At 41.3% G+C, this 27560-nt stretch overlaps 1 protein-coding gene across 3 annotated transcripts; it reads left to right on the top strand.

The window, feature by feature from the left end:
* The first annotated feature begins 2294 nt into the window (after positions 1–2294).
* LOC129760467 (IQ motif and SEC7 domain-containing protein 3) lies at positions 2295–27236 on the top strand. Of its 3 annotated transcripts, none has more exons than XM_055758108.1 (7): positions 9966–10219; positions 17091–17665; positions 20764–21078; positions 21825–22927; positions 22992–23795; positions 24121–24594; positions 25108–27236. In XM_055758108.1, exons 2-7 carry the CDS (start codon positions 17211–17213, stop codon positions 25539–25541), a joined length of 3585 nt encoding a protein of 1194 aa, XP_055614083.1. In that variant the 5' UTR covers positions 9966–10219; positions 17091–17210; the 3' UTR covers positions 25542–27236. The 3 variants fall into 3 exon arrangements, with proteins under 3 accessions (XP_055614085.1, XP_055614083.1, XP_055614084.1); XM_055758109.1 differs by having other exon boundaries at positions 17094–17665; XM_055758110.1 differs by lacking the exons at positions 9966–10219; positions 17091–17665 and adding an exon at positions 2295–2429.
* Positions 27237–27560: the final 324 nt, after the last annotated feature.

Genomic DNA, 27560 nt, shown 5'->3' on the forward strand with positions numbered 1-27560 from the left:
CCCCAGACGACGGTCAACAACGGCGGCCAGACGCAGCACCAGCACTACGTTTCGCCGCAGCAGCTGGTCTACCACCATCATCATCAACCAAACAGCTACCATCACCAGCTGGTCAATCAGACAATCACCACTCCGACGCTGCACAAAAAGGGCTCGATCCGCAACAACAACGAGGTGCTGAAAAGGACCCGAGTTCAAAATGCGTAAGTACTTATTAAACTTCATTCAGCTACACAGACCAAATTGATTCATCGTTTGCATGTTACATAAAATGCATTTCCGCTAGCTAGTCAGTCGAAGGAAGTCATTGCCATTTGAACTTATCGTGTAGCGTCATAATGACTTTGTGCTAATCCAATTGACTGCGACAAAGACCATCCGACTAGAGTAGTGCTACCAGGCAGGAGGTTTCCCTATAATTATCTCTACTTGGGGCCTGTCTAGCGCTGGTCATTTCCCTTTACGGCAAACGAGCACTTCGTTGCCCCATTTTGGCTGCCGTTCGCCAACTCCAAACGCGGTCTCATATGCTCCAATTCCTCTGATCCCATTTAATTAATGTCGTTGAAAATCTCTTGCAAATAGACAAGTAGGAGCGCACATTACGTGTGTGCATCGTCGTCGTCAGACGCAAGGCGGGCGCGGAAAAGTTCTCACTCCCCCATCCCGTTGGTTAAATTTTGACAGCGACAGCTCAAAAACGTATAATTAACGAGCCGATTTTCCGATGACCCAGCACCATTAATTAGCCGACGACGATTCCTCCAACACTCCTCGACTCGAAACGCGCCCGTGTGCTATAATCCAATTCATTGGAACATGCAGCAACGCCTACAGACAGGACACCAAAATCGCCATCAGAGCCCAAGCTGCTGCTGTTGGTGCTAAAACAATGGAATATTTTAATTTATGAGCCTATAAATAACACCGTTCCCCCCGAAACTATTATTTGAATGGGAAATGGATAGGTTCCGTCGTCGTTGTCCACCCACGAAACGAAAAGAAAAAAAAATTGCCTACCTACTTTTTTCGATTGAAAAACTTCCGATCGCATGCTTCAAGCTTCTCTCAAGTGACGTCTAGCGACACCTAGCCGTGAGTTGTGCAACCATACAGCACCCGTTGCAAAAGCGTGCATGGAAACTTACGCATGCAGTTTTGTTTTGTCGGTGGTTTGTGGCGTCGGATCTGTCAGCCTGGCAAATCAGATAACAACTTTTAGTCGTCGGTAAAGTTTTCACATGACTCACTACTGTTGAAACAATTGCAAACTGTGTTTCGGTTGAAACAAGTGTGTTTTGCCAGCGGCTCGCTCGGTTCTGGAAAATAGAAACAAAACAAAAACAAACTCACACGGGTCGTTTCCAAGCTAGCGAATCACTTCAAAATAAGCTGATGTCTCGCGACAGACAGCGTGCTGGCGTCACACGACTTTCAAAGCGAGTAGGCTCTCGTTTCCGCAGTAATGGTAACGGTCAACTTTTGCCGTAGCGTCATCGCAAATGCAAACACAACTGTTACCTACTGATAACGCGTCGTTGTTGTAGCCTCGAATCTATGGTGACGACGCGTAATGCGTGTTTACCGCTGCGTTTGTGGAGTCAAAAGATTAAGGAGAAGGCACTGGCATCCTACTGTTCATTCATGTTAGCCGAAAAATTTAATCTTTTAAATTTTAGTACAACGTGGCTGCTACACGTGCAGTAGTCGGCGTCTGTACTAAAATTCAACCGCTGAAGAGGATGAGAGCCGTTTGTCAATTTTCGAGTTTCAAATTTATTATAAGCTCGTCTTCTTAATGTTTGTGAGTGCAAAACCTGCTTTATATGAATTATTTCTGGATGAGGACATTCTAAAATGTTTTCCACTAACCTACCCTTTATTTTTGAGACAAAAACTGGCCGGCGTGTTCCTATATTTTCCATCGCAAGAATCAATCAGACAATGTCGGTCGCCCCCAAATGGAAAAAAATATATATATATATTAGCACATTTAGGGTCGACCACCCCAAAGTGCAGATTTCTGACAACATCTGCCAAGAAAACCCAGATCTTGTCCAATAGCGGTGACGCCACCAGACTTTCGCAAATAACAAACACACCCGGCACCTTCTTGTTGTCAGAATAAGACACCGCACATTTGCTGATAACAGACGTCGACTACGACGACTGGAGGCAAGATTGTTGTGGTACATCGAGAGAGTTCGCGAAGGCTGCTGTCCCGCGACGGGGATGTTCCAGCAGACAGTCGAATCTCTACCTCTTACAAGGAAACAATTTGCGCGAAATCGATGTGATAATTGTTAGGTCTAATTGAACATCCGAAAAACGCGTCAACCTTTTGAACCATCATTTGGATCGACGGCTACCGAGAATCTCACTGAGCTCGTGCGAATACATATCTCGCTAAGAGCAGCGGTTAATTGAAGGTAATTAAAGCTAAATTACACACTTTTTCTTGTTCCCGTACAAGTCCTACGGCGCCGCGCAACGTAACCTTTAAGGCCGGCGTCGGCGGCTAAACGCTTCTTGACACAGTTCTGTCCGAGAAAACTCGTATAAGTGGGTGTGGGAGGATTAGTCAGACTTGATTCTATCAGTTTCACCTACTTTTGAGCATCCGTAGTTTTACGGTGGATCTTCCGCGTTGGTTTTTTCTACAAATTTGTCCGCGTCATTTTTGGTAGATTATTTTTGAAGATAAACAAGTCATGTGATAAAACTAAATCATGCCGAACGTTTGTTAAAGAACTGAGATCTGAAGATCTCAGAAATGAAACGTGAGTGAAATTCAAAAGACTGGCACCTTGATCGTACTGCTTCATCGATGCTGACCACCGAATGAAGTTATTAAAGCTGATAAGATCTCTCCATTGTATTGTGGTTCGGCAAAACTGAATCGTAATATTTCGTGGAAACGAAAACAAATGTAACATATGAACTCGCCCCAGCTAGGGCGAGAAAATCGAAACGAACGAACATATTTCACAGCTGCTGCTTTCTCACGGCGAGGTCTGGCGGCAGGGATTTAAGCAGTCAATTTAAATGTTTCACAGCGCGATCATCTTGTAAAACATCGAAAATCTCCGTGTCATTCAACCCATCGCAAGCAACCCGGAAGCGATCCCATTCAAAAATACATAGTTCCCGGCTAGTGCTGTGCTTCGAGAAAGGGGGATTCTTTACCTTTCAGCTCGGTTGAAACATTAATCCCACCAGTTGTGTACCAAAACAGCGTTTCCTTCTGGAGCTGCTCCAAACAGTGTGTATACACACTTAGACTGAGGACGACACGGTAGCTTCTGCGTTTCATCTTGTCATGTGTTTATCTCCTCCCCCACCAAACCGACATCCCAACTGCTTCCAAACACAAACAGAACGCGCCAGCACGATTGAAAAGTGTTGAGATTGAAGAAGATTTCGGTCCTAGTAGCAACAGCAGCAGCAACTAACTCTTCATCATCCTCATCAGCTGTTTTGCAGGCATTCATTCGATTGACTGACTGGATGGAGGTGGGATTTAGCTTATTCCGGGACCGGGAATGACTAGGTGGGAACCCCGCATCACTCCACCACCGTCAGTTAATGAACTGAACTGAAGAAGCTACCGGAGTCCGGAGCAATTTTATTGAAAGGACCGTGCCAGTGCATCAATTTTCCCGTCGGTTTTCCCTCGGACGGATGAAAATGTGGGGGCGAAATGTTTACAGCCAGGCGTCCCACAATTTTTTCGACTTGGTCTTCCATTCGCCCGACATATGTTGAGTTGTTTATGACAACAAAATTAAAACTTGAGGACTCTGCGAAGTATGGAAAGAAAAGTTCTTTCAAACAGCGACCAATCAATTTCTATCACTTTCGATTTTGTACTTGTTATACCGAACCGATTGGAGACAAACTTCTTTTTTTTTCAATTTGACCTGTATTGATGACGTTATTTGTCGATTTTTTTTTTCTTGATTTGTGTTAAGTAATTTTTGGGTTTGGCAAAATCTGCCCGGATATTTCCCGGAATTTTTGTCGTCAATTTAGAAAACAAAGGCCCGGATTTTGCCAGGTTTTTATATAAAATTGCCGGGATTTGCCCGGCCCGGCTTGAAAAATTCTCGCAACCTTAGCATAGTTTCTTGAAAATTTTACATTGATATCAAGAATATTTTAAAAATATTGCGTAGATTTTAAGAAGATTTGACAATGGTGTCTTGAAGATTTAGCATTGACATCTTGAAGATTTGGCATTAATTAATGTTTAGCAGTGATATTTTTACAAATTTGGCAATGATATTTTCAAGATTTAACATAAGTGTATTGAGGATTTGGTATGACAATCTTTAACATTGCTATTAAGAAGATTTATTTCTCATAAATACCTTGAAGATTTGGCATTGAAACTTTGAACTACATATTGACATGGATATCTTGAAGATTTGTACATATGTATGAACCTTGAAAAATTGGCTAAGATGTTTAGTAAATTTCGGATTAACGTCTATAGGATTTGTTATAAAAATATCTAGATCATCTGACAACACCCTTGAAAGATTGGACATCCATAACTTGAGGATTTGCCATAAATTTCTTGCAAAAATATATTGAGAATTAAGATATCTTGAAAAATCGGCATAAATGTTTTCAAAGATATTACATTGGTATCTTGAAAATTTTTCATTGATATTTTGCAAATTTAGAATCTTTATAATTTGAAATTGATATCTTGAAGATTTGTTAATGATACAGTGAGGTTTTGACATTAATATCTTTAACATTTGGCATTGAGGTCTCGAAAAATTGGTATAGATTTGGCATTTGCACCTTGGGCATTTGGCTATACTATTTTGAACATTTGGAAATGATATTTTAAAGATTTTCAATGATATTTTGAGGATTATGCATGGGTATCTAGAATGCATTGGTAAATGTCTTGTAGATTTGGCAGAGATATTTTGAAGATTTGTGGAGATATCTTGACGATTTGAGAGCGATATCTTCAAAAATTGGCACGAATATTTTGAAGATTTGATATAAAACATTTTGAGGATTTGTCATTAATATCTGCAATGTGTCGTATAGATATTTTGAATATTTTGGCATTGATATCTTAAGGATTTGGCATAAATATCTTAAAAATTTGACTTAAATGTTTCGAAGATTTGGCATTGATTTCTTGAAGATTTAGCGTATAAATAGAAGTTGAGATTTAATACAGATAAACTGGACTTGGTTTAAATATTTTGAAAAAGTTTCCGTATAGATTTTGCCTCGATATCTAGAAGATTTACCAGTTTTGAGATATTTTGAATATTTGCCAGTATTATCTTGAATATTTAGCATTGTTATTGTCAATGCAGTTGAAATCCAAAGTTTTCGCGCTGGTGATTGGCAACCAATCAAACACCTCGGCTATCGACACTCGAGACACTGTCAAGAATCCTGATAAATCAGGATCTGACCTGATATTTGCCAGACCAATCTTCCTGATTTTTGAAAAATTTACTGATCTTGATTTTCAAAAAAAAAAATCGAAATGGATACCCGGAAAACAAAAATAAAATTGGTAAAATTACCGATAAGCAGAGGTGATTTTTTCCACCCATCTTTCTCAGTAAGTTTTACCTTTTTTACCTAGCAAAAAGGTTAATTTTACCTTATTTTCATTCACATAGCAAAAAGGTAAAATTACTGAGAAGCGGAGGTGTTTTTTTTCCACCCATCTTTCTCGGTAAATTTTACCTTTTTTCATTCACCTTCCAAAAAGGTAAATTTTACCTTTTTTTCATTCACATAGCAAAAAGGTGAATTTTACCTTTTTGGGATTCACTGGCCAAAATATTCTACCGGTTTCTCATCAACGGACTAAAAATGTTTTGTTTTGGTTTGTTACCAAATAATAAAAAAAACAACGAAGACACAAATTCATTCAAGATTTGATTCTTATTTAAAATTGCTGGTTGTTTTGGGGATCTGTGTTTAAATAAAGTTCTTCTTTTCGACGACTCGGATCGTTTTGACGGATGAATACACTTTTGTTTCTCTCGGAAATCAAGGCTGCCTCCTCCGTATCCTTCCGCGCAACCATGGAAGCTGAATCCTTTGAAATGGGTCTTTTGACTCATCCGTCCACCTGGGGGATAATACTAATTGTCTGTGACTGTTCCGGAATGATGTGGAAAACACTTCGAAGCTCATTGGGCCAATCTGCAAAATTTATGAGAACTAGCACAACTGAATGAAATTTAAGATACATTTACCGTTTTTATCCGATTCTAAAAACCAGCTCAACCTCCATAAACGGATTAAGAAAATAGTTACCATTTTTTTAGGTGAATTGTACAGGTTTGTTTAACTCAATCGAGGTCAATTTCACCTCGCTACGAGGTAAGTTTCACCTCGCCAAAACGTTAATTTTACCTCAAAGAGGTAGAAAGTACCTTATTTGGTTTTACTTTTTTTCTCGGTGAATTGTACCTTTTTATTCTTCTCAATTCAGGTCACTTTGCTACGATATAAGCTTTACCTTTTTTGGATTTACCATTTTTTAGGTGAATTCTACCTTTTTGTCAGGTAAACTTTACCTCGTTGTGAGGTGAGTTTCACCTCAAAAGTTACATTTTTTGGATTTCACGAGCATTCACCTTCTTATCTCGGTAAATTTCACCTTTTAATTATTTTTTTTTTAATTTATAGTAAAATCACTAACCACACTGACATGACACTAAGAACAAAAATTCGATCATACACAGTAAACGAAAATGACCGAGTTCGGTAATTTTTTTACCGAAATCCTAACATGTGTAAATCGGTAAACTGTTCGGTAATTTTTTCGGTAAAAAATAAACGAACATCGGTAAATGAAGAATCGATTTACCGATGTTCGTTGATTTTTTACCGAAAAAATTACCGAACAGTTTACCGATTTACACATGTTAGGATTTCGGTAAAAAAATTACCGAACTCGGTAATTTTCGTTTACTGTGTATTCTGTCTTATTTTTCCACCTATTGTGGGAATTGCGAACTCCGCGAAATTTGACAAAAAATCGCTGTGAGGAAAATTTACTTGGATCGTCGAAATTGCATACTTTTCCTCGAAAATTGGGTGCCACTTCCCAACTGGGATAGTATTTTATCAAAAGCGATCGATGCACACTCTGGAATCGATATTTCGTACTGTGGGGAAAAATTATCCAACAAACGAAATCGTGTGTCCAGTCAGTATATGGTTGGTGGTAAAATTATCAGAATATCGAAAATCTGTAATAAAATAGTTTAATCGATATTAATGTTCGGTTCAGATGATATTTAAATGTGTTAAATATAAACTGCAGGCCAGCCAAGATTCTGCTCGCCTCAGTGCATAGATTAAGGCGTGTACAGCAAACATATTTCGACTCTTTTTACACTGAACCCAAATTCACTCTTAAAATACACATGATTTTTCACTTAAAAACAAGGATCCAGTTTTTCTTCCATTCAAGTGCGACGTATACATTTCACTTGGCAGTCACTTAAATTTCAAGTGAATTCATCCACATTCACTTTAGTCGTTTATTGAATTTGAAGTGAGAAAAAATATTCACTTCCCCATCACTTAAATTTCAAGTGAATGTCGGGTTGTAATTGTGTTTATTTTCAGAGTTCAAAATGGCAAATTCTAAAGAGCAGCGTTTAAAGCTTATGTTGGATTTGGATTTTCCCAATTCTTCACTAGGCGATTTAGGCGGTAGTTTTTGTTAAACGTGATGTAAGAAAAAGTTATTTAAAGGTGTTATCATGTTTCAGCTTGTGGGTTGGACTGGACAGATTTTCTGGTTTGCAGCAGGAAAGATTTAGAAGTCGCACTATCCGCAGTTACCGATCTGCCTTGGGATTACGATGGAATTTTTCAATCAATAAATTTATGGCGAAAGCGTAATGTAAGTATTTGAAATCGGAGTGGTGTTCTATAAATGTTCCTTTATTTACAAACGCGAGAGATCATTAACTTGAAACTTACTTAGAAATTCAGATAAATCTCACTCGAACGTCATAGTGTAATTCACTTGACCGGTCACTTAAGTGAACTCACTTGACCCATCACTTAAAATTCAAATGAAATTACGTATGGCGAGAATTTACTACAGATGTCACTTACTGTTTAAGTGAAAATTATTTTGCGTGTATGCAATTCAAGCAAAATTTGTGGTGTCCAGAAAAATCTTGACTTTTTCTTCATGCTGTCCTGATTTTTGGAAAGACCACCTTACATCCATCCCTGATTGACATCTCAAAGATTTGGTATTGAAATTTGAAAGATCCAAAATTTAGATCTGGAATTCAGATTTCCATAATTTAGATTTTCTGAATTCAGATTCTCACATCCTGATTCTCAATATTCAGAATGTTTTAAATCATATTCTCAGAATTCAAATTCTTGTACCTAATTCAGATTCTTGGAATTCAAATTTTCCAAAAAAAAACTGATTCTCAAAATTCAACTTATCGAAGTTCAGAATCTCAAGATTTATATTCGCTATGCTCAAAAAATTCAACTTATCGAAGTTCAGAATCTCAAGATTTATATTCGCTATGCTCAAATTCTTAAAAATCAGATGCTCAATTTCGTTTTTCAAAATCAGATGAATATAAGTATAAGGATCCTCAAGATTCGGATTTCCCGAATTCTCAGAGTTTTTATTTTCGAAATTCAGGTTTCCTACAATTCAGATCCTCAAATATTTCGATTCTTAGAACTCAGATTCTTGAAATTCAAAATCACCGGATCTAAATTCTTAGAATTCTCATTCCTAGTTTTCGGAATTTCAGAATCCAGATTCTTCTTCGATCAGGTAATGTAAATTGATTCGCAAGACTGGTGTTTGTAATGTTTGTGGATTTAAAGCTGGTAGAACAATAAATCGGCATCTGGTTGACATTTGCTTACGATTTGTTTACCGTCCGCCTGGTTTCTGATTGCGAATTTCTTTCCGATTCACCTGATTAAGCAATGCATTCTTTCCTAAAAATAAGCTTAATTTTGTAATCAAAATCTGACCTCGCAGTTTGTTTAAAAGGAACATAAATTTGAATTTGAAAATTTAACCTATGAGTATCACATGCAGTTCCACAGTTCCATGCAACAATGAAGCATTCGTTCGATCCCACATTTAGGTATGAGAACTTAATAGAAAGTTGCGAAACCTTCGGTTTCACAATCAAACAAACGTACAAGAAGCTCCCAACCGCTAGCTGATAAATCAAACCTCTCTCGATTTGCTGGCTTAGGGGTTTCATAAATCCGACTTTATCGGCATCGCCGGCTTCGGTACTCAAATTCAACAGAGAAAATCAATCAATAGCGTTCCTGGCCTAACAACAACTAGATCAAAATGTTCTCTGCATTTTTGTTGCATAATTACCGGCGCTGCCGGCAGCATACAGTCATTCAACATTAGAGGTTGGCATAACCGATTTTTTTTGTTTCGTATTGTTTTCCCTCCAAGTCCGCTAAGCTAACCGTTAATCGGCAAGGCGATATCAGTAAAGAGGCCCATACGCGTGGGAGTTTCTCATCCACCACACGGGCGTCCAACTCGTAGAGTTGGTTAGTTAGCTCGGTTAGTTCTTGGCTGCCGTATGGTCCATGTTAATTCAATCAGACCGTATAGTACAGAATATGTTCGCGGTGGAACTTCTGGAGGCCAGGCCTCACATCGAGCGAGCCGGAAGGTGCGGCAAAATACATATTATATGCAGCTAAGGGCTCGAAGCTTTCCTGCGGTGGGAAACGCGACAGCCTGCGCGCGACGCCGTTCGCGCAATAGATTGCTGCCGAGCGCCAAACGCGATGATGATGATGACGACGACGACGACGGCGGCATCGTTGCATATGGAAGATTATTGTTGCTGGTGGTGGGTGAGTCAAGCGACTCTGCAGCCCTGAACGGTTTCGCAGTTTCACTCCGGCAACTGACGGTACGGTATCGCGGGGCGTTTTGGTTAGTCTGTCTGTCTGTCTGTCTGTCACAGAAAACGGTTTTGCGCATCGCGACGCTGCTTCTATCGGGTGGAAGCGCACGGTTTTGAGCCAAAGCTCGTCAATATCAGCCAGTCAGTCGGTCACGGATCGTTGAGGCCGGTCCGGTCCGGTATATCACGACGACTTCCGCACCCGTCCGCTCTCTTCCTGGTCCTAATCAAAGTGTTCCGCACACATCCTCCTTTCGGTGCAATTATTTGCCCAGGTACTTGTCGAATCCGTAGAGTCGCGCATGATAACAGCGGAAAAAAAAAACGGTACGGCCCATCGGAATAATTGCTGTGCCTCGGTTCAATTACAATTTCAAAATAGTGTACACAAGGCAATCCGGCACCTGCGTGTGCGGTTTTCAGCTATTGCTTCGCAACTCATTCGATTGAGAGAAGCGAAAAAAAAAACACAAACGGAAAAGGGCAAACAGCTGCGGCGCGGCCGCTGATCCAACGACGGTGAATCAATCAAGAAAAACCTTTACAACTAATTCAGTGCTTGTGTCGAAAAAATCCAGTTCAATCGGCCTTTGTGGCTGCTCGGTCGGTCAAGGCGCAGTGGATTTATGTCTTCCTCCTAGAGATTCCACACCATTGGACCGACAAAAGGGCCTCAAAGCCCGTACGCGGATGTAATTTCCTACCTTCCGAGAGTCCTTCGTGTTTGCATCCATCGTGTGAAAAAATCCAGAGTGAAGAAATCCATCCCAAAACACACAGGTTCCGATAGTTGAAAGGGAGTGCATCCTTTAGGACCGGAAGTATTTCTTGCCTCCTTTCTTCACATTCTTTCCGGTGCTGCTCTGCTTGAATCGGAACTTCCTAATTGTATTGTAATTTGTGTGTGCTCTTGCATCGAGTACGGGATTCAGGAAACGAAGTTTTCTCGAGCTCACAAGTGTTCCCGCGTTGGACCCCGGGAATCGAAAACATCCCTCTACGGGAGAAAAAAAACCTGTAAATAAACAGAGAAAGCGAGAAAAAAATCAGTGAAGTAACAAGCGAAACATTCGTTTCGGGGCAAGGTACACAACTATCAATCGTTTTCCAAAGGAGGATAAAAAAACCCATGTGAAGAAATCCCAGCCTACTCTTTTTAGCGTTGTTGCGATCGATGATGGGATGAAGTGCATGTGAATAAACAAATGAGAACGTCTCGGACGACGCAAGGCGTCGTTGCTGGGTTGCGTAGCGCGCGCACAGTGGCGCGACGCATGGTCTGGTGGGAAGTGTTGAAAGTGATGTAAACAAAAGCGTAGCGAGCGTCTCAACGAAATTGGAGCAGCCGCAGCAGCCAGTGTTCGAAAAGATCATTAGTTTCTTTGCCGGACGATTATACGAGATCGTTCGTTCTTCCCAACAATAGCCGAAAAAAAGGCAATACATAAATATGATGCACGATCGCGACCGCCGCCGCCGCCACTTGGTGTGAACGCCAGAAGTGTAAACAACCAAACAACTCGGGAGGGATCAGAACTTACTATCCGACCGCAGAAGCATTTTTTTTTAAATCTTATTTTGCAGCGCTGTTTGGCGCAAAACTGAAGCAACGATTTAATTAAAAATCTGATGATATGCAATCCTTTTGCATCGTACGCATGAAGGTTGTTTGAATCCAACCAACCCAGTCAGTGGTTTAAATCTTTCGGTACAATCAAAATTGACATAATGATATAATTAGCATGTATACGCGCGTCGCGCGCGCATTTTGCCAAGATTGTTAACGCCTGAAGTTCTCCCTTTATATTTACAATCAAAAGCCAGCGCCCGCTAAATGTGTACCCAGCAGTGGAAGAAGATGGTTGCAGAAGCACACTCCATCATGCTCCAATTAGCCGCAAATGAATGCGTTCATACGCCCTGACGGTTTCCCCCTAATTCCTTCTTCAGTCTCAAGAAGAGAGGGAAGGACTCCGCCCCACCCGGAGCTAATCTTTACTTTACTGTATGTAGATAAAATTGTGCGATATGCTTGTCGCTTCCCTATCCCTCAAGTTTGTCGACCAACGACGACTTGACTTGAATCGTTCCGATTGTATTTTCCATACCTACATTGCAAACCGGAACCTGAGGATGACTGACAAGTTTAACACTATGCTGCCGCTGGATTTTCCACCCAAGAAATTATTACCATTTTAATGTTGGGGGAGTCTCATCTTCCCTGGTCCCTGCATTCTTAGTTGCATTTTTTATCATTTCAACTGGCTTAGAAAAAATCAGTAACCGGAATCCACCTATTGCATGTAGGATTCATGTTTATAGACTACTTTTAAATCGTTCCCAGATTTATGCAATTTCTGTTCTATTTTCAAACGCCTTTGTTTAGGCAATACATGAATGTTACGTAACATAACATTGAAATGCCATTGAGTGTCCAATTTACTGATTTCGTCTTCTACCTATGATTTTTTGAGACTCCGCACAGAGAAATGCCGAAACATACCTTATTATTGATTTTGCTATCCTCCGCAGAACCCCTTCCAGAAATCCGTCTGAACTCGCTGCACTAAAAATGGTATCACCGTTTAAAGGCCGTCAACAGTTTTTCAAACTTTTTCGGTCGTAATCAAGTCGAATAAAGTAAAAAAAAATAATTTTTGATTTTTATAAAAATTGAACTTGACTCCACAAAATTTTTCAGATCCTCAAAAGCCTCTTTAGGAGTCTTCGAAACTTGAAGAGACGCCTTGAAATGCTAGATTTCTCAAAGACTTTTCGAAATACTGTCGCGCTATACTCGAAACATCTTCAGACTTTTCGAAAAGTTTTTAGACATCTGTGTCGACTGACTCCTTTTCAACTTACTGAACACCAATACTTCAGGATTGCGAAAAATTCTTCAGTATTTCTTTCAAACTTTCCGAAATTCTTCGGGACTGTTCGAAGCCCAATGGAAATTGGAACTTGTATTCAAAATATTAAAATTTTATGATAGTTTTTCAAAACATCCGAATTTCTTCAGAGCCTAATCTAAATTTTCTAGAAATTCGACGTGAAATCTCGAACTTTGTCTTGATTCCTTGACATTTTTGGGGAGGCTATTTATTTACATAGTTTTCCGTCTCACGACATAACTTGATGAACATAATTTACTCGGTCCATGCACGCTCCTTTGGCTAAACTCAAAATTAAGTTGTTTTGGTTCAAAACAGCACTTCAGTGGCAGCCCTCAACTTTGAGTTCCTTGGCAGTTCGAACTCCGTTTTGAACCTCCGCGAGGAGGAAAAATGGAACTCAACTTTAAGTTCATAGAATCGAACTATGTTTTGAATTAAGGCCAAACTTAATTTTGAGAACTAAAAAAAACGAGAGTGTGGCACCGTTCTCCAATTTCACGGGCATCCCAGATTCGCCAGATCTCGCTCCATTTGGTCTAACCACCTCGCTCGTTGCGCCCCTGCTTGTCTCGTTCCTACCGGATTCGTAGCGAATAGCAAAGAACGTTTTGCAGGACAGTCGTCCGGCATTCTTGCAGCATGTCCTGCCCAGTGTATCGATCCAGCCTTCGCGACCACGTCGCTCGAATACTGTGAGTGTGCGCAGGTCCTCTTCGAATCATATCCACGTCTGGGGAGGCTACAAATGTTTAAAAGTCGAAGTTTCTGAAAATTTCTCAAAAGTTCTCAGGAGTGTAACTTAATTTATTGGCCTTATGGGATGTCCTTTTAAGAAATTTTATAGACGGATAGAAAGTTAGAAGAAATGAAAGATGGTGAAAATGACGGGTAGAATTTATTAGAAGCTTTAGATTAGAAGCCCACAAGCGGAAACTTGCAGTGCGAACGAACAAAAAGATGGTATGTGATTGCTCAGATAAGCTCCCGTGAACTCAAGACGGATCTATCGATGTGTAGCCTTCTCAGTTTGTTATCATCGCGTTCGTTACAACCGGGGTTTGGTTGCGAATCGTTACGGTAGCGTAGCGATTACCATCTTTTTTTTTTGTTGTTGTTGCACTGCAAGTTTCCGCTTGTGACCCGAACCACGCTTGGCCTACTAATGTGTAATGGTAGATGCAACAACATATTTTCAACTTCTGGCTTAAGCGATAAGAATTATACAAAATGGACGATATTCAACACTTTATTCGTACATCCTTAAAGTAGGCGGGAGAGCGCCAGTTTTGCTCTCAATGCATGCAAAACGTTGCCAGCAACAATGTTTGATGCTTCTTTCATTGGAATTTTTTTTCCAAATGAACCATCTGATTTTTAGCTATCTATCGTGTTTTATGCACTGCTTATCGCAGAGAGTAGAACACGGTTGTTTTCTCTTTTGAATCCCGCGCGGGAGACCACATTTGCAAGCCTGGAGGACTTTTTATCACATCCGATTTAAACCGACTTTAAGTAACAGTTTTTACGATCGTTTACTTATTTGGTAGGAATTGTGATTCGCATTAATATGGTTAACGATTTGAGCTATCATTCCTTAAGGAATTTTATGTTTGCTGAGCTGTATCTACCGCTACATAGTAGTTGGCTCGTGCAGACCAAAAATTGGATATGTGATGATAGTGCTTCTAATAAATTCTAGCCACTCATTTTCATCATCTTTCATTTTTTCTCACTGTCCATAAGTTTATAAAATGTCATAATCTTAAGATGTTTTTACTAAAAAGGACATCACTTTTCACCGATAACGTCGATAAATTAAGTAACCAACATAAATCACGGTGATTCTTCTCTTCATGTTCTGAAGATTTCTCAAAGGTATGAGCTTTGGAACTACTCGAAACTGCTCGAAACATTCCACCATTTTTCGATAGATCTGTGCCATCAAATTTCCCTGGCGTCTGTTGAAATCTTTTAGACTTCAAATTCCTTTTGAACTGGTTGAACGTTCCAAAATTTCTTCGGGGCTAACCAAGGCTCAATAAGACAATCGAAAAAATAATTAAACAGTCGAGTTCGATCTTTTCTACATTTTTTTTTGTCAGTTCACGTAATTTTGTGAAATTTTATGTGACATCTTGAAAATCTTCAGCCCAGTACTATGAAGTTCTTGAGAATGTGAATTCTGAAATTGTCTTGGGATTTCCCAACATTTTTCTAAATATCTATGCAGTCCAATCTCTTCCGGACTTACTGAACACCTGCAACACTTCATGGAATTTTACGAGATACCCTCAAAATTGTCCTAATTCTTATTATCAACATTTTTCAACAAGTTAAAAACCTCCTCAAATTTTCCAAAACTTTTGAGTTCTGACTCTGATGGCTGGAAGGTTGCGCAGAACTCAAGTCAAATTTTCCTTTAGTTTTTCAACATATTCCAAACAAATTCAGGACATTCTGAAAGACTTCCAAAAGTTCCACCGTTCTATGATAATAATTAAAAACACCTTTTGCAACGGCCACGTGACAATTTGGATTTCCTCCAGAAACAGAACGCGTTGGCATTGAAAACCGTTGCGGTTTAGTACAAGTTTCACACATTTTAGTACAACGGCTCCAGGACGCGATGCTCCTTTGTGGTCTGGTAAATCGAACGAAATTCAACATCTTAAAATTGAGTTATGAGCGGCCTTCTTAACCATTTTTCGTAGGAAAAATTGCTAGCATGAAAAGCGATCGACGAATTATCATTCCTGTCAGGATGTCCCACGCAAAAATGTTCAACAATCTAAATTTCTCTGATGTTAAAATGGTTTAAATCAGATAAAGGTGGCCCCGAATGAAAGTTCCACCCTCCAACAGTGCTACAATAATCGTGACGTCCTTCGTTTGGTCCAAGAAAATGTTTTCCAAAACAGAGCGAAACTGCATGGTGGAAACTTTGGAAAGTAAAGATTGTTTGGAAAAACAATTTCTCTGCACAGCCTTCGAGACGCACACCTCAACAGCATTTCGGAGCCGTATCGCGGATTATCAACCACCACGCACGTTTCTATTTCTTTTTCCAACTTTCGTGGTATAAACTTTCGAACTTTAGCTGTCTATTTTGGTGATCATTTTCTAGTGACATTATTGGTTAATATTTTTTCCTTCCTCTCAAAAGGAGAACGCAAACAAACCGGTAGAAGGAATTTTATCACGTTTACGGGTGACGACGACGCCAATATCCTCTCGATGGTGTGTTGTTATCTTATCACGAATCAGACCAGCCGCTCGTTACAAAAACATCGTGTAAGTGTCACTTATGCGAAATTTCCGCGTCGGCAAACAACGACGAATGAATATTCGATTTGCAACTTTGGGGTTTGGTGCGCTATTTCCATCCGTGATAACGGCGATTCGCGATAAGCAAACAGCAGATCCGGAGGGATATTGGGTGTAAGGAACTTTATGAATGATTTATCCAAAATAAAGCAAAATCCTGATAGTGTGGAGCAGTACGATCTGCCTTCTTGCTTACCAGCTGTCAGGGGCACGTATTCCGTTTCTTCAATATAGGGACAACAGTACCTTTTTCTCTTTGTGGAAGTTAGTTTGTAAGAAAAGCGTAGAGCTAAGGGAAGCCAAAAAAAAACTTATACAATTTCCATCCCTTGCTTGTTCGTATCGTAAGACGGAGTCTTGAGAATTTGATGCTTACGCGTAGGGGAAAAATAAACGATGTGTGTGCTCTATGCGCTACTCTCCAGACTAGAACAACTGTCATCTAGGGCGGACGTGCTCTCGTGGATATTTTTTTCTTTCGTCTCCCTAACATGGCTTTGAACTATAAAATCAAGAAAATATACTCTCGGAAACTATTTCAAGGTGTACGATGATATGCTCACTCGAATCAATTTCCAGACCGATTCCCCTGCGTGTAAAGGAATTTCAAACAAAAACATTCAAAGTTGGATTGGTTTGCTGCAGGCAGGAAGACCGGGCCTACCGAAATGAGAAAAAATAGTGCTCGCGGCGCTTGTGGACAAAAATTTCGACGCTAGTTCAGCGATGAACTGTCGTCGGAAGTGGAAGCATTGCGCCCTTGTGCTGTGTCAAAAGTTCGTGACTACCGTGTGTGATTTTTTTTTAATTTGAACTATCTCTCGGACACATGTTTCGAGCTGTATTATTGAAGGAACAAAGCCGAATCCGGTTAATGGTCCACAATACTGTTCACCGTTGTTATTACTATTCTACTCGTGCCCAGCAGCTCCATCTGCAGCCGATGGTATCGAAGCGAAAGTGTAATTTGCGAATCGAATCAGTAGTGCGCCCCCAAAAATGTTCAATAACGACGCTAACGTGCTAGTAGCGGCTCAGGTTCAGAATGGCGCTGGACGGTGGCGATGAGGCCACCAACAAAGACTCGAACAATAACAACAACTGCCATAATATTGCTGCCAGTGACAATGATACTCGACCGGAACTTCCGGAGTGCGATTGTGTGTGCTCATGTTGCTGCCAATGTTTCACCTCCGAAAATGATGGACCACCAAATCGGGGAACACAGGAAAGCCAAATAACGACGACGACGACGTCGACGACTATCGATCGAAGCCATGACTCGGACAATACTCAACTGGTGGCGCAGCGTCAGGAGCAGCTGGTGGTGAGACGTCGTCGTCGAAAGCGCCGTGCCAAGTCCGGTAACATCGAGGAGCTGCTGCTCGCCAATGGGGACACGCGTCCCAAGGGTGATGATTCCAAAAGTCTAGTCAAACAACCACCGAATCGACGCAACTCGGCCTACTGCGTCTGCAAGCTGGAGATAAAAATTGTCTGGTAATTTTGTCTAACATAAACATAAATTTCAATTCCTCTCTGGAATGCTAATTTTAAGAGGCTACACCCTTTCCGAGTTCGAAAATTTCGAAAAAAAATAATTGATACACGTTGTCCGTCATCACGGCGCGCTTTAGGTGACAGTTTCTAATTTTAACTGCGGTTTCTCTCCCGCAAGCCGTTGCCAATTCCAAACGTTGCTCTTTGTATGGATTTCAAAAGTCAGCTGCGCCATAACTATGTCATCTATATTGTATGTGTACCCCTAGAGTAGTTCTGATATTAATTAATTTTGTTAGGTAGAGCGCAAACGTTAAGGTCAACGAATCGTAATTTTAACGAGTGATTCATTTAGGTGGTTTTTTTTCCTGCTCTCTATCTATACACATAAGAAGACGAACGTACAAACGCGACACGGGACACCCGCACATCTCCCCCCTTGCCGCTTCTTTTCAATAAAATCAACTAAAGAAGATGCTCAGCCGGGGGCAAGGTTTTCGAGTCATGTTTCAAGAAGTCACTTACTTATTTTCGGTGCACGTTTGCGTTTGCCTTTACGTGATATCAGTAGCAAGTTCTGTCCCACAGAGTGATATCGCCTGGCAGGGCGTAGATCACTGGACCAGAACGTGTACTGCTGCGCTGAGCGTTCCACTTAGCTCCATACGCGTCGTCTGGTCTGACTGTTAGATTTCCTGTTTGTAAGTTGTGCCTGACTTTCCGGAACCAACTTTGTTCCAGCTGGAAAAGTTTACCGCACTGTTTGGTTTGTTTTGATAGTAGTTTGTGAAAGCCAACGGGACCAGCGATTAGCTTTGTCACTTTTGCCGATTGAAGCTTTAAATTAAAAATCTGTAACTAAATAGAAATACAGTTGTTTCTAGATAAAATGTAGTTGTGTTCAACATATAATTTTTAATGAAAAAGGACTGAGAATTTTATTAAATGAATAATTCTCAATTTTCTCAAACTAGAAACCCCTTTCTGACATCAATCGAGTAAACGGTTTGAAACTGACTTGTTTTATTTCTTTTTCCAAGGAATTTCAAATCAAGATGATTTTTACATTCAGAGAAATTCTGTAGAATTTTTTGAATAAATATTGCAGAAACGTTGCTTTTTTTGAGAACATTCGGTCCGAAAATAGACGACATTCGGTCCAACCGACCGAATCTTCACGGACAGGGTTGATGTCAACTGTCAAAAACACTGCAAAAAAGTGCAATGTTATTATTACTTCCTAATGCTGGAAGACAGCACATTCTAAAATTTGATGAATATGAATTATGTATGACGCAACTTCAATACTGTTCTAAAGAACATTGCAAAACTTTTCCCAAATCGTTCGAATCAACGATCCTATCGATTTCAAATAAAACTCAACAATATTTTCCGAACATTTGCAAATTTTTTGCTTTTCGTGGAAGAATTTGGCCCGTACTTCGATCACTGACCATACTGACTGGACTCTCGATTTCGTTTGTTGGATAATTTTTCCAACAGTACGCAATATTGATTCCAGAGTGCGCATCGATCGATCGATCGATGAAGAAATGCTATCCCAGTTAGAAAGTGCCACCCAACTTACGAAAAAAAACAGGCAATTCAGACGATAAAATCGGGCTAAACAGGTACATTTTTCCTACAGGGCATTTGTATCGGAAAAATGGTAGGTTCGCCACCTACCGTCGGTATTGCGAACCTGCTAAATTTGACGAAAAAAATTTGCCAGAAAATGTTCGAACTTTTGTTCTAATGCCATAATTCGTTTTCATCTGGTGGAAAGATGGTTGTGCACCAACTGCTGTCATCTTCATATAAAAAAAAACGCTTTGACAGCACTTGGTGCACTACCGGTGCACCACCAGGATGAAAACGAATATGGCATAAGTGTCCTGTCAGTATGATCAGTGCTTCGATCTCATCGATCTAATCTTTCCGCACATTCTTGAATTTGATGAATATTTCACAAATATCGTTTCAAATGTTTATAGATATTTCAACTTTTTCACAAACCCACTCAATTATTGTTTATACCTAATCCACCTCTTCACTTAAATGTTCGTTAATCGTCATCATTGGATAATCAAACTTTGATCAAATCAAAAGCGCGCTCTCGAGATTAATAAGTCAAATCTTTCGCCACTTTTCACATTTCCACCCAAGCCGATATCTGCCAAAGACATCTCAAGTGCACCGGTCAGAAAAATCAAAACAAATCATCGCACCCAAAGATGGGCGGAAATTCCTACCTGCGCTCTCTTCAATTAATGGCCTATATAAAACGCCCTTTTGGATATAAGCTTCTCGAGAACGCAATCGACTTGGCAATTAATATAAAGATACGCGTGCATCTTCCTGTAGAGTGGAGGATGTCTTGGCTGGAGTATCTCTCCCTACACCTTTTTTGCATCAAATGATGGTATTGCATGAATCTTGGTCTCGTTTTTGACCGGACAGCGACAGCGACGTAAACAAATCCAAATCCCATCTCATCCGTCCGTTTGGACACTCACAAACAAGCTTGCCAAAGACGCCTGCGTCCCTTTCCAAACCGTTTCACTGACTTTGTCTCCTTGGCTACTGACATGAAAGGCTAAATTTAGAGAACTCTTTCCTCCTACTGGCACGTATTCTTTGTGGTACCGCATCAAGCACATTTGTACTGACTACCGTAAAGATGTTGTTTTTCGGTTGGACCCCACAAGGCTATACTAGAACGTAGTAAATTCTTTTCGAGAAAATGCTGCACACCCTAATAGTGTACGGCGCACAGAAGTGAAATTTACAACTAACCGTAACGTATAGACCGACTGTTTTTTTTTTGGTCTCGACTGCCTGTCCTGCTGGGACAAATTAAATCACTTTTTTGTCCCCATCGGCGGCATCGACACCGAGAAGCGTCACTTAACTCGACCGGTAGCCTTCAACTTTCTAGTCCGCGTCCGTCTGCCTGCTTGCTTTATCCCTCAGCTTATGTATTACAATACAACATGCAAACGGTCTGCCAACATAAACACCAACGAAAGTTTCTACCCGTTTCAAGCCCTAATCTCACGACGATTTTTTCCCCATTTCTCATCCTTTCGCCCAAACAGGTATGAACTATCGCAGGATCTGCTGGACAAACAGATCGAGCTGCTGGAGCGCAAGTACGGTGGTGTCAAAGCGCGCAAAGCCGCCCTCACGATTCAGCGTGCCTTCCGGCACTACACAATGGTGAAAAAGTTCGCTTCCATTACTGCAATGGCCAAGGCGGAGAAACGGATGAGTCGCCGGGTGCAGCACCAGCAACAGCAGCAGGAACTGGAAATGATGCACCTCCAGCAGCAGCAACAACAACAGCAACAGCTTGGCGACGATGGACAAATGTACGAAGATGGAAGCCTCGGTGGGCAGCGAGTTTGTGCCACGTAAGTATTCCGAAATTTGTTTATGGTTCGTTTTATGGTACCTCTATTGTTGCTAAAGTGTCAAATAATGGCGAATTACATGGGCAATAGTCATAAAGCAGCGATAACCTTTTCTCGATCTTTATTTCGTATTCCAATTCGATCCAGGTAGAATCCAATTTTTTTTAACAAACTCTTCAGTTTGAACACAAGTTCAGTAGAAAGTTGCGGTTTTATCTTTACGTTAGCTAAAATTTGATTTTGAATGAAAAAAGTTCTTGAAGTTTTGATTACATATGTTTTTTTTTAATAAAGTTTGTTGTTAAATCGTGAAAAGTTTAGATATACTTCAAACCAAGCGAAACTGTAGAAATTTCGCAATGTTTTGATTATTTCGGGCAAATTATTCGAGTACATGTGTTAATTCCAAATTATGTGATTTTTGTGTCAAGTTTTCAAAAGCAAAATGTTGCGGTGTTGTACTAAACCGTTGAAACAACGCAGTAAACAAATGAAGCGTCCTTAAAAAACGTTCCGGCTTGTGATTGTTCCTTCTCTTCGAATATTGTTCCGAAAGTTAAATTTTCTGTTGTAATTATGTACTTTTTGTATTAAAAAAGCGTAAATTGTTGGCACAATTAGAATGTTAGTTATTTGTTCAAAATAATCTAAGTTTTGTTTATGTAATTCACCATGTTTTTCGCAAGGTACTAAGATTTTTGGGGGTCAAAATGGGATCACAATTTTAATTTCAATTTTTTTCACAGAATCACAGCTACCCCGCCGGGTACGCTACATCACCGGGTGACGCCGGTCCGGTCCATGTCCCTGAGGGAGCGGCGTATGGATTCGAGTCCGATCCCGCGCAGCCAATCCGGAAATGCTTCGCCCGCTCCACCTGCCGCCAACAGTTCCTGGTCCCAATCGCCGGGTCAGATGACTACCACCTCAGTCAGTTCCCAGACGCCCTACTCCCACCCACATGTAAATATTCTGCACCAGCAGCAGCAGCACTATTTCGCCGGAAGCGGTGCTCCCGGACAGGTCTGCTCTTCGTCCTCACCCCACCAGCAAGTGTACCAAAGCCAGTATGGATCCCAGGATCTGAACATTAGCGGTGGAAGCTCGGTACTGGATTCGACCGTATCGTCGATGAATCTGTCCTGGAACTCGGGCAGTGTTTCCGGAGCAGCGATCGTGGCCACCGCCGGAAGTGGAAGCACACACCAAAGTCCTTATACGCCACACTACAGTGCAGCCCAAATCTATATGCGTCCACGTGGTATCGGTATTGGCAGCTCTGGGGGAAGTTCTGGATCTGCCGGAAGCAGTAGCAGTGCTAGCTGTAGTCGCAAAGTGCCACCGGAAGTACCAAAGAGAACGTCTAGTATTACGTCAGCCCAGCACACCCCCAACCGATCACTGAGGCCGAATGGTTTATGTAAAACCGCGGAGAATGGTTCGCTCAGCTCGGTTCAGTCATCCGGTAGTGATTCGTCGGCTTCGGCCGAAAGGATACAGGGCGGCGGAGAGTTAGGTTCGGACCGATCCAGCTCACCACAGTGGAAACGGAAAGGTCCTGGAAGCTGCACCGGTAGTACCGGTGGAATTGCACTGACGGCCCAGAGTCCGGACCACATGCTGGGTCCGGTGGTCGGTGGAGGTGTAGGCGGTGGACCGGGTAGTGCCAACGTTACCATCAGCAGTATCGAGAACGAGTGCCTGAGCTCGCACACCAGTGCGGCACAGTACTCGATAGAACAGCACGATCAGATCGTCCATACTCCAACCAGCTACAAGGTTTCGGAAACCATCCGAAAGCGTCAGTATCGAGTTGGGTTGAACCTGTTCAACAAGAAACCGGAAAGAGGTAAGTTTCCCATAGATTCAACAAATTTGAAACGATTTTACTTATTCTTTTCTAATTTTCACAGGCATTACATATCTTATCCGTAAAGGCTTCCTGGAGAACACCCCCCAAGGGGTGGCCCGATTCCTTATATCGCGCAAAGGATTATCGCGGCAGATGATCGGTGAATATCTGGGCAACCTGCAGAATCCCTTCAACATGGCGGTGCTCGATTGCTTCGCTGGGGAGCTGGATCTCTCCGGAATGCAAGTGGACGTGGCGCTGCGCAAATTCCAGGGCTACTTCCGTATGCCGGGCGAGGCTCAGAAGATTGAGCGTCTTATGGAGGTGTTCTCGACCCGCTACTGCCAATGCAACACCGACATTGTGGCTCGGCTTCGATCGCACGATACTGTCTTTGTGCTAGCCTTTGCCATCATCATGCTCAACACGGATCTGCACACGCCCAATCTTAAACCGGAACGACGCATGCGGTGTGACGATTTCATCAAAAACCTTCGGGGCATCGACGACTGTCACGACATCGATCGGGACATGCTGACCGGGATCTACGAGCGGGTGAAGGCGAACGAGTTTAAACCGGGCTCGGATCACGTCTCGCAGGTGATGAAGGTGCAGGCCACGATCGTCGGCAAGAAGCCAAACCTGGCGCTACCGCACCGCCGACTGGTGTGCTACTGTCGGCTGTACGAAATCCCGGACATCAACAAGAAGGAACGGCCCGGCGTTCATCAGCGCGAGGTGTTCCTCTTCAACGATCTGCTCGTTATCACCAAGATATTCAGCAAAAAGAAGAGCTCGGTCACGTACACCTTCCGGAATAGCTACCCGCTGTGCGGCATGGTCGTCACGCTGCTCGATATACCAAGTGAGTAGCTGGATGCATTCGTTTTACAAATTCAAATTCATTGACCTCGGAACGGTCCCTAAGGGGAATAAGGGAGCTCAGAATAACACCCACAAAACAAGGAAGTTTTTATTAGTAACTTTTATTAAATTAAACGAAGGGTTAGAAATCTAGAGTCACTAAAACTCTATATAAGCTTCAGAATCCAATAACCGCGTTGGGTGGTGATCAAAAATTTTCGAAATGGTCACCTTACCCACACCTTCAATATATTAATCATTAAGAATATTGTCACATTTCTTCGGCAACAATGCTAACCATTATTTATTTTTAATTCGCCCCACAGACTACCCGTACTGCATCCGGCTGTCGCAGAAGGTCGACGGCAAGGTGCTAGTGACGTTCAACGCCCGCAACGAGCACGACCGGTGCAAGTTCGCCGAGGATCTGCGCGAATCGATCAGCGAGATGGACGAGATGGAAACGCTGCGCATTGAGGCCGAACTGGAACGTCAAAAGTCCGCACGTGGTCAGCGCTCGACCAACAGCGAAAACAGGGACAGCGGGGTGGCCGATGTGGAAGTTTGCGCTGGCGGCGGTCAGTTCCACCATCATCATGGACACGGCAGTCATCATGGGCCAGGTAGTGTCGGAGGAGCAGCAGCCGGCAACGGTGGCGGCCCCCTAGTCGTCGGTGCTGGTGGGGTCCTGGTGGGAGGTGGCGTGTCGCCTAGCGATTGCGGAATTGCACACACACATAGCGAAGCACAGTTGAAACGAAGCGCGCTTAGCAACTCACTCTTAGATATGCACGAACAATGTAAGTCATTCTAGATTGTTGCCGTTTTCTTGAGTATGGTTTATGTTTTTTTTTGGTTCCCTTTTTCTGTTTTTAGATTTGTACATAATTGTGATTATTTTGGTTCATTAAATTATAATTTATGTTGAAGTAAAAAGACCAATAGCGAAAGCTTTGTTTTTCTTTTGTCGGATTGTCCCTTTCCATGAGGTCTTCTGTTCAATTATCTAATGAATCAAATCATCATGCTACAGCAAACAAACCAAATTAAAAAAGCTTCATTTGCATACTGCGCACATCACTAATTGTTTTTCCCTTTCTTTCTCATTTTCTCATTTCAAAAATATCAATCATTGCCAACACCCGCACAACCGGAATGACATCGATCAACCATCATCAACCATCATCTGAATTCCGAAACTTGCATACAACAAACAATGGCCATTGCCTTTTATGTTTACTTTTTCACCGACCATTCTCCACGCCTGTCTCCGAATGATCGCGCGCAATTCCATTTGTTCGATCGATCTGTAGTTGGTAATGAGAAGCCGCAGCGCCGTGGTAGTGTTGGCTCTTTAGATAGTGGCATGTCGATCTCGTTTCAATCTACCTCCGCGAGCACCGGTTCCCGTAACGACATCAAGGTCGTCCGGATGCTACCACACAGCAACACATCCGGCCAGATAATCATCCATGCCGGGCAGCATCCGGTGGCACTGAGCGGTGCAACCCTCTACCCGCAGCATCAGCACATGATGGCCGGCCCCCAACAGCAGCAGCAGGCAGTTGTGGTCGGCGGTGGCCAACCGCTGAATGGTGTCCTCCACCAAGGACCTCAGCAACAGCAGCAGCCTCAGCAACCCCAATCAGGAGCAGTCATACGACGGGAACGGAAAGTCTCTCGCTCCGAGGATGCAGTACCGGGAGCGACCCCCGGTGCCAACATTGGACGCTCAACCGAAGTCTAAGAAGAGAAACTAACTTTGTGTATACATACCCCTTATAGATTATGGGAGAAAATCCCACTCTGTAATACTTATTTGTACATAGTTTGAACAAGGATACAATCTAGAACCTAGCAAAGACACAAACCAAAACGATCTTTCCTCTTGTAGTAGTTCCGTTACAACAGAAAAACAATATCAGAACCGAATAGCCGTTTTTGTCCCTTCCAAGCCAACTGATAATATAGCGTTTAAAGACCTAAACCGTAAACCTCCATCCAGGTTTTCGCAATTGCTTCGAGAATCAATCCACTTGGCTGGGCTCAAACTACAAAACGTGCTGTACATACTTTTCTGTAACAAGCTATTAACCTAATTTAAAAATTTTAAACCTATTAGGAAAAACTGTGTGATTTGACCCCCCAATTGAATAGTAAAACAAACAAAAAATAAAACCATCCTAATGTTGTACCATCTGATTAGCTAATATTTTTGCAGTTACGCACCTTCAAAAATTGTTAAAGCAGCCAACAGCTTTGATTATCTTGATAGGTTTTGAAAAACCTATACAGAATACAATAATTAATATACATAAAGGTACATTTGAAGCAAATCTTATTTAAGCTAACTCTGAAAAATAGCAACAGATTGATTTGAAACAAACTGAAGAAGTAATCATGTTCGTCAATCGATTTTTTTTTTCATTTCAACAAAATAAAAAAAAACAGTTTCCAACTACCAGTTTAACCGGAAATGATTGAGAATTTGCTATTAAATATGGTAATCAATGGATTTGAAATCAATTTTTCTCGGTAAATGGACAAAGTTTATTGACACGTAACGTTAATTGATGAGTAAGAAGAACTTAGCACACGTAACAAACAAACAAAAAACAGCAGAGACAAAAAAAAAACAAACCATTAATCAAACTAAGGTGTAGGCTAGGGTCATTGTAAATGTGAATGTGAAAAGTTTAAAACTAAAAAAACAAACAGTAACAACTATCATGGAAATGGGTTTAGCAGGAACAAAACGGTGAAGACGAAAGAAAGTTAAAAAAAAAACAATCTGAAAGAAATAACTAAAACAGAAAAAATCTAATAATCTAGTCCTGTTCGATAAATGTAGTAATTCGATTATTACACAAGATGCCACAAGTGGGATAAACAAAATAAACAAATAAATAAAAAGAAACTAATATATTCGTTTAAGCATCGACAAACAAATCCAACCAAGCCAAGGAAATACAAAGAGTTGTAATATGAAGAGAAATAATTCCGACAAGCGAGCTAAACCGGGACAGTTTAAGATTGATCACATCCACCACGAAAGCATCCACACACCCATCCGATATTTAACTTAACGTAAATTGTTGTTCCCCCGTTCCTTTCTTTTTGCGAAACAAATAAATATCGTAGGACCGAAAATCCTTAACCATTAAAAACCAGAAACTGGACGGAAAATTACTATAGAACAAACCAAAAAGAAAAAAAATATTACAAAACTTTGCACAAAGGCAAACCCAAAAAACGAGACAAAAAACAAAACCCTTATCCTTGATTGCAGTTTACAGAAACAAAAATGACAACAACAGCAGATCGGTCAGCTCCCCGGTGTTGTGTGAATATACGCAAAAATACGAATCTACAAAAACTCGAAATTCCCATGCATACCAACAACAATAAACAATAAAATTCTATTGGAAAAATATCAAATTGAGCTGAGTCTGAGTTTATTTTTATCGAGATCCGAACTTATTCTGAAATCTAGACAACCTCCTATTTTTACTTCTGATGCAAAAAAGGCTTCCTACTATAATACATAGAATACAAAATGCTCGAAAATTTCTGATCTAACAACTTCGTGCTACTTCTGTTGAAAATACACTGTTAGCACGAATAAGAAAGTCTTCAAGTTGTCATTAAAAATTCGTAAGGTTGGCTCTCCACTGATTATTGATTGAACCTTTCATATGGCTTCATCAACACAAGTTTTTGGTAAGTTGATTCGGATGTAGAGGATTTCTCAATTGCTGATCGATTA

The sequence above is a fragment of the Uranotaenia lowii genome, unplaced genomic scaffold (genome assembly GCF_029784155.1).
Source record: "Uranotaenia lowii strain MFRU-FL unplaced genomic scaffold, ASM2978415v1 HiC_scaffold_62, whole genome shotgun sequence".
In the NCBI taxonomy this organism is placed as follows: Eukaryota; Metazoa; Arthropoda; class Insecta; order Diptera; family Culicidae; genus Uranotaenia; species Uranotaenia lowii.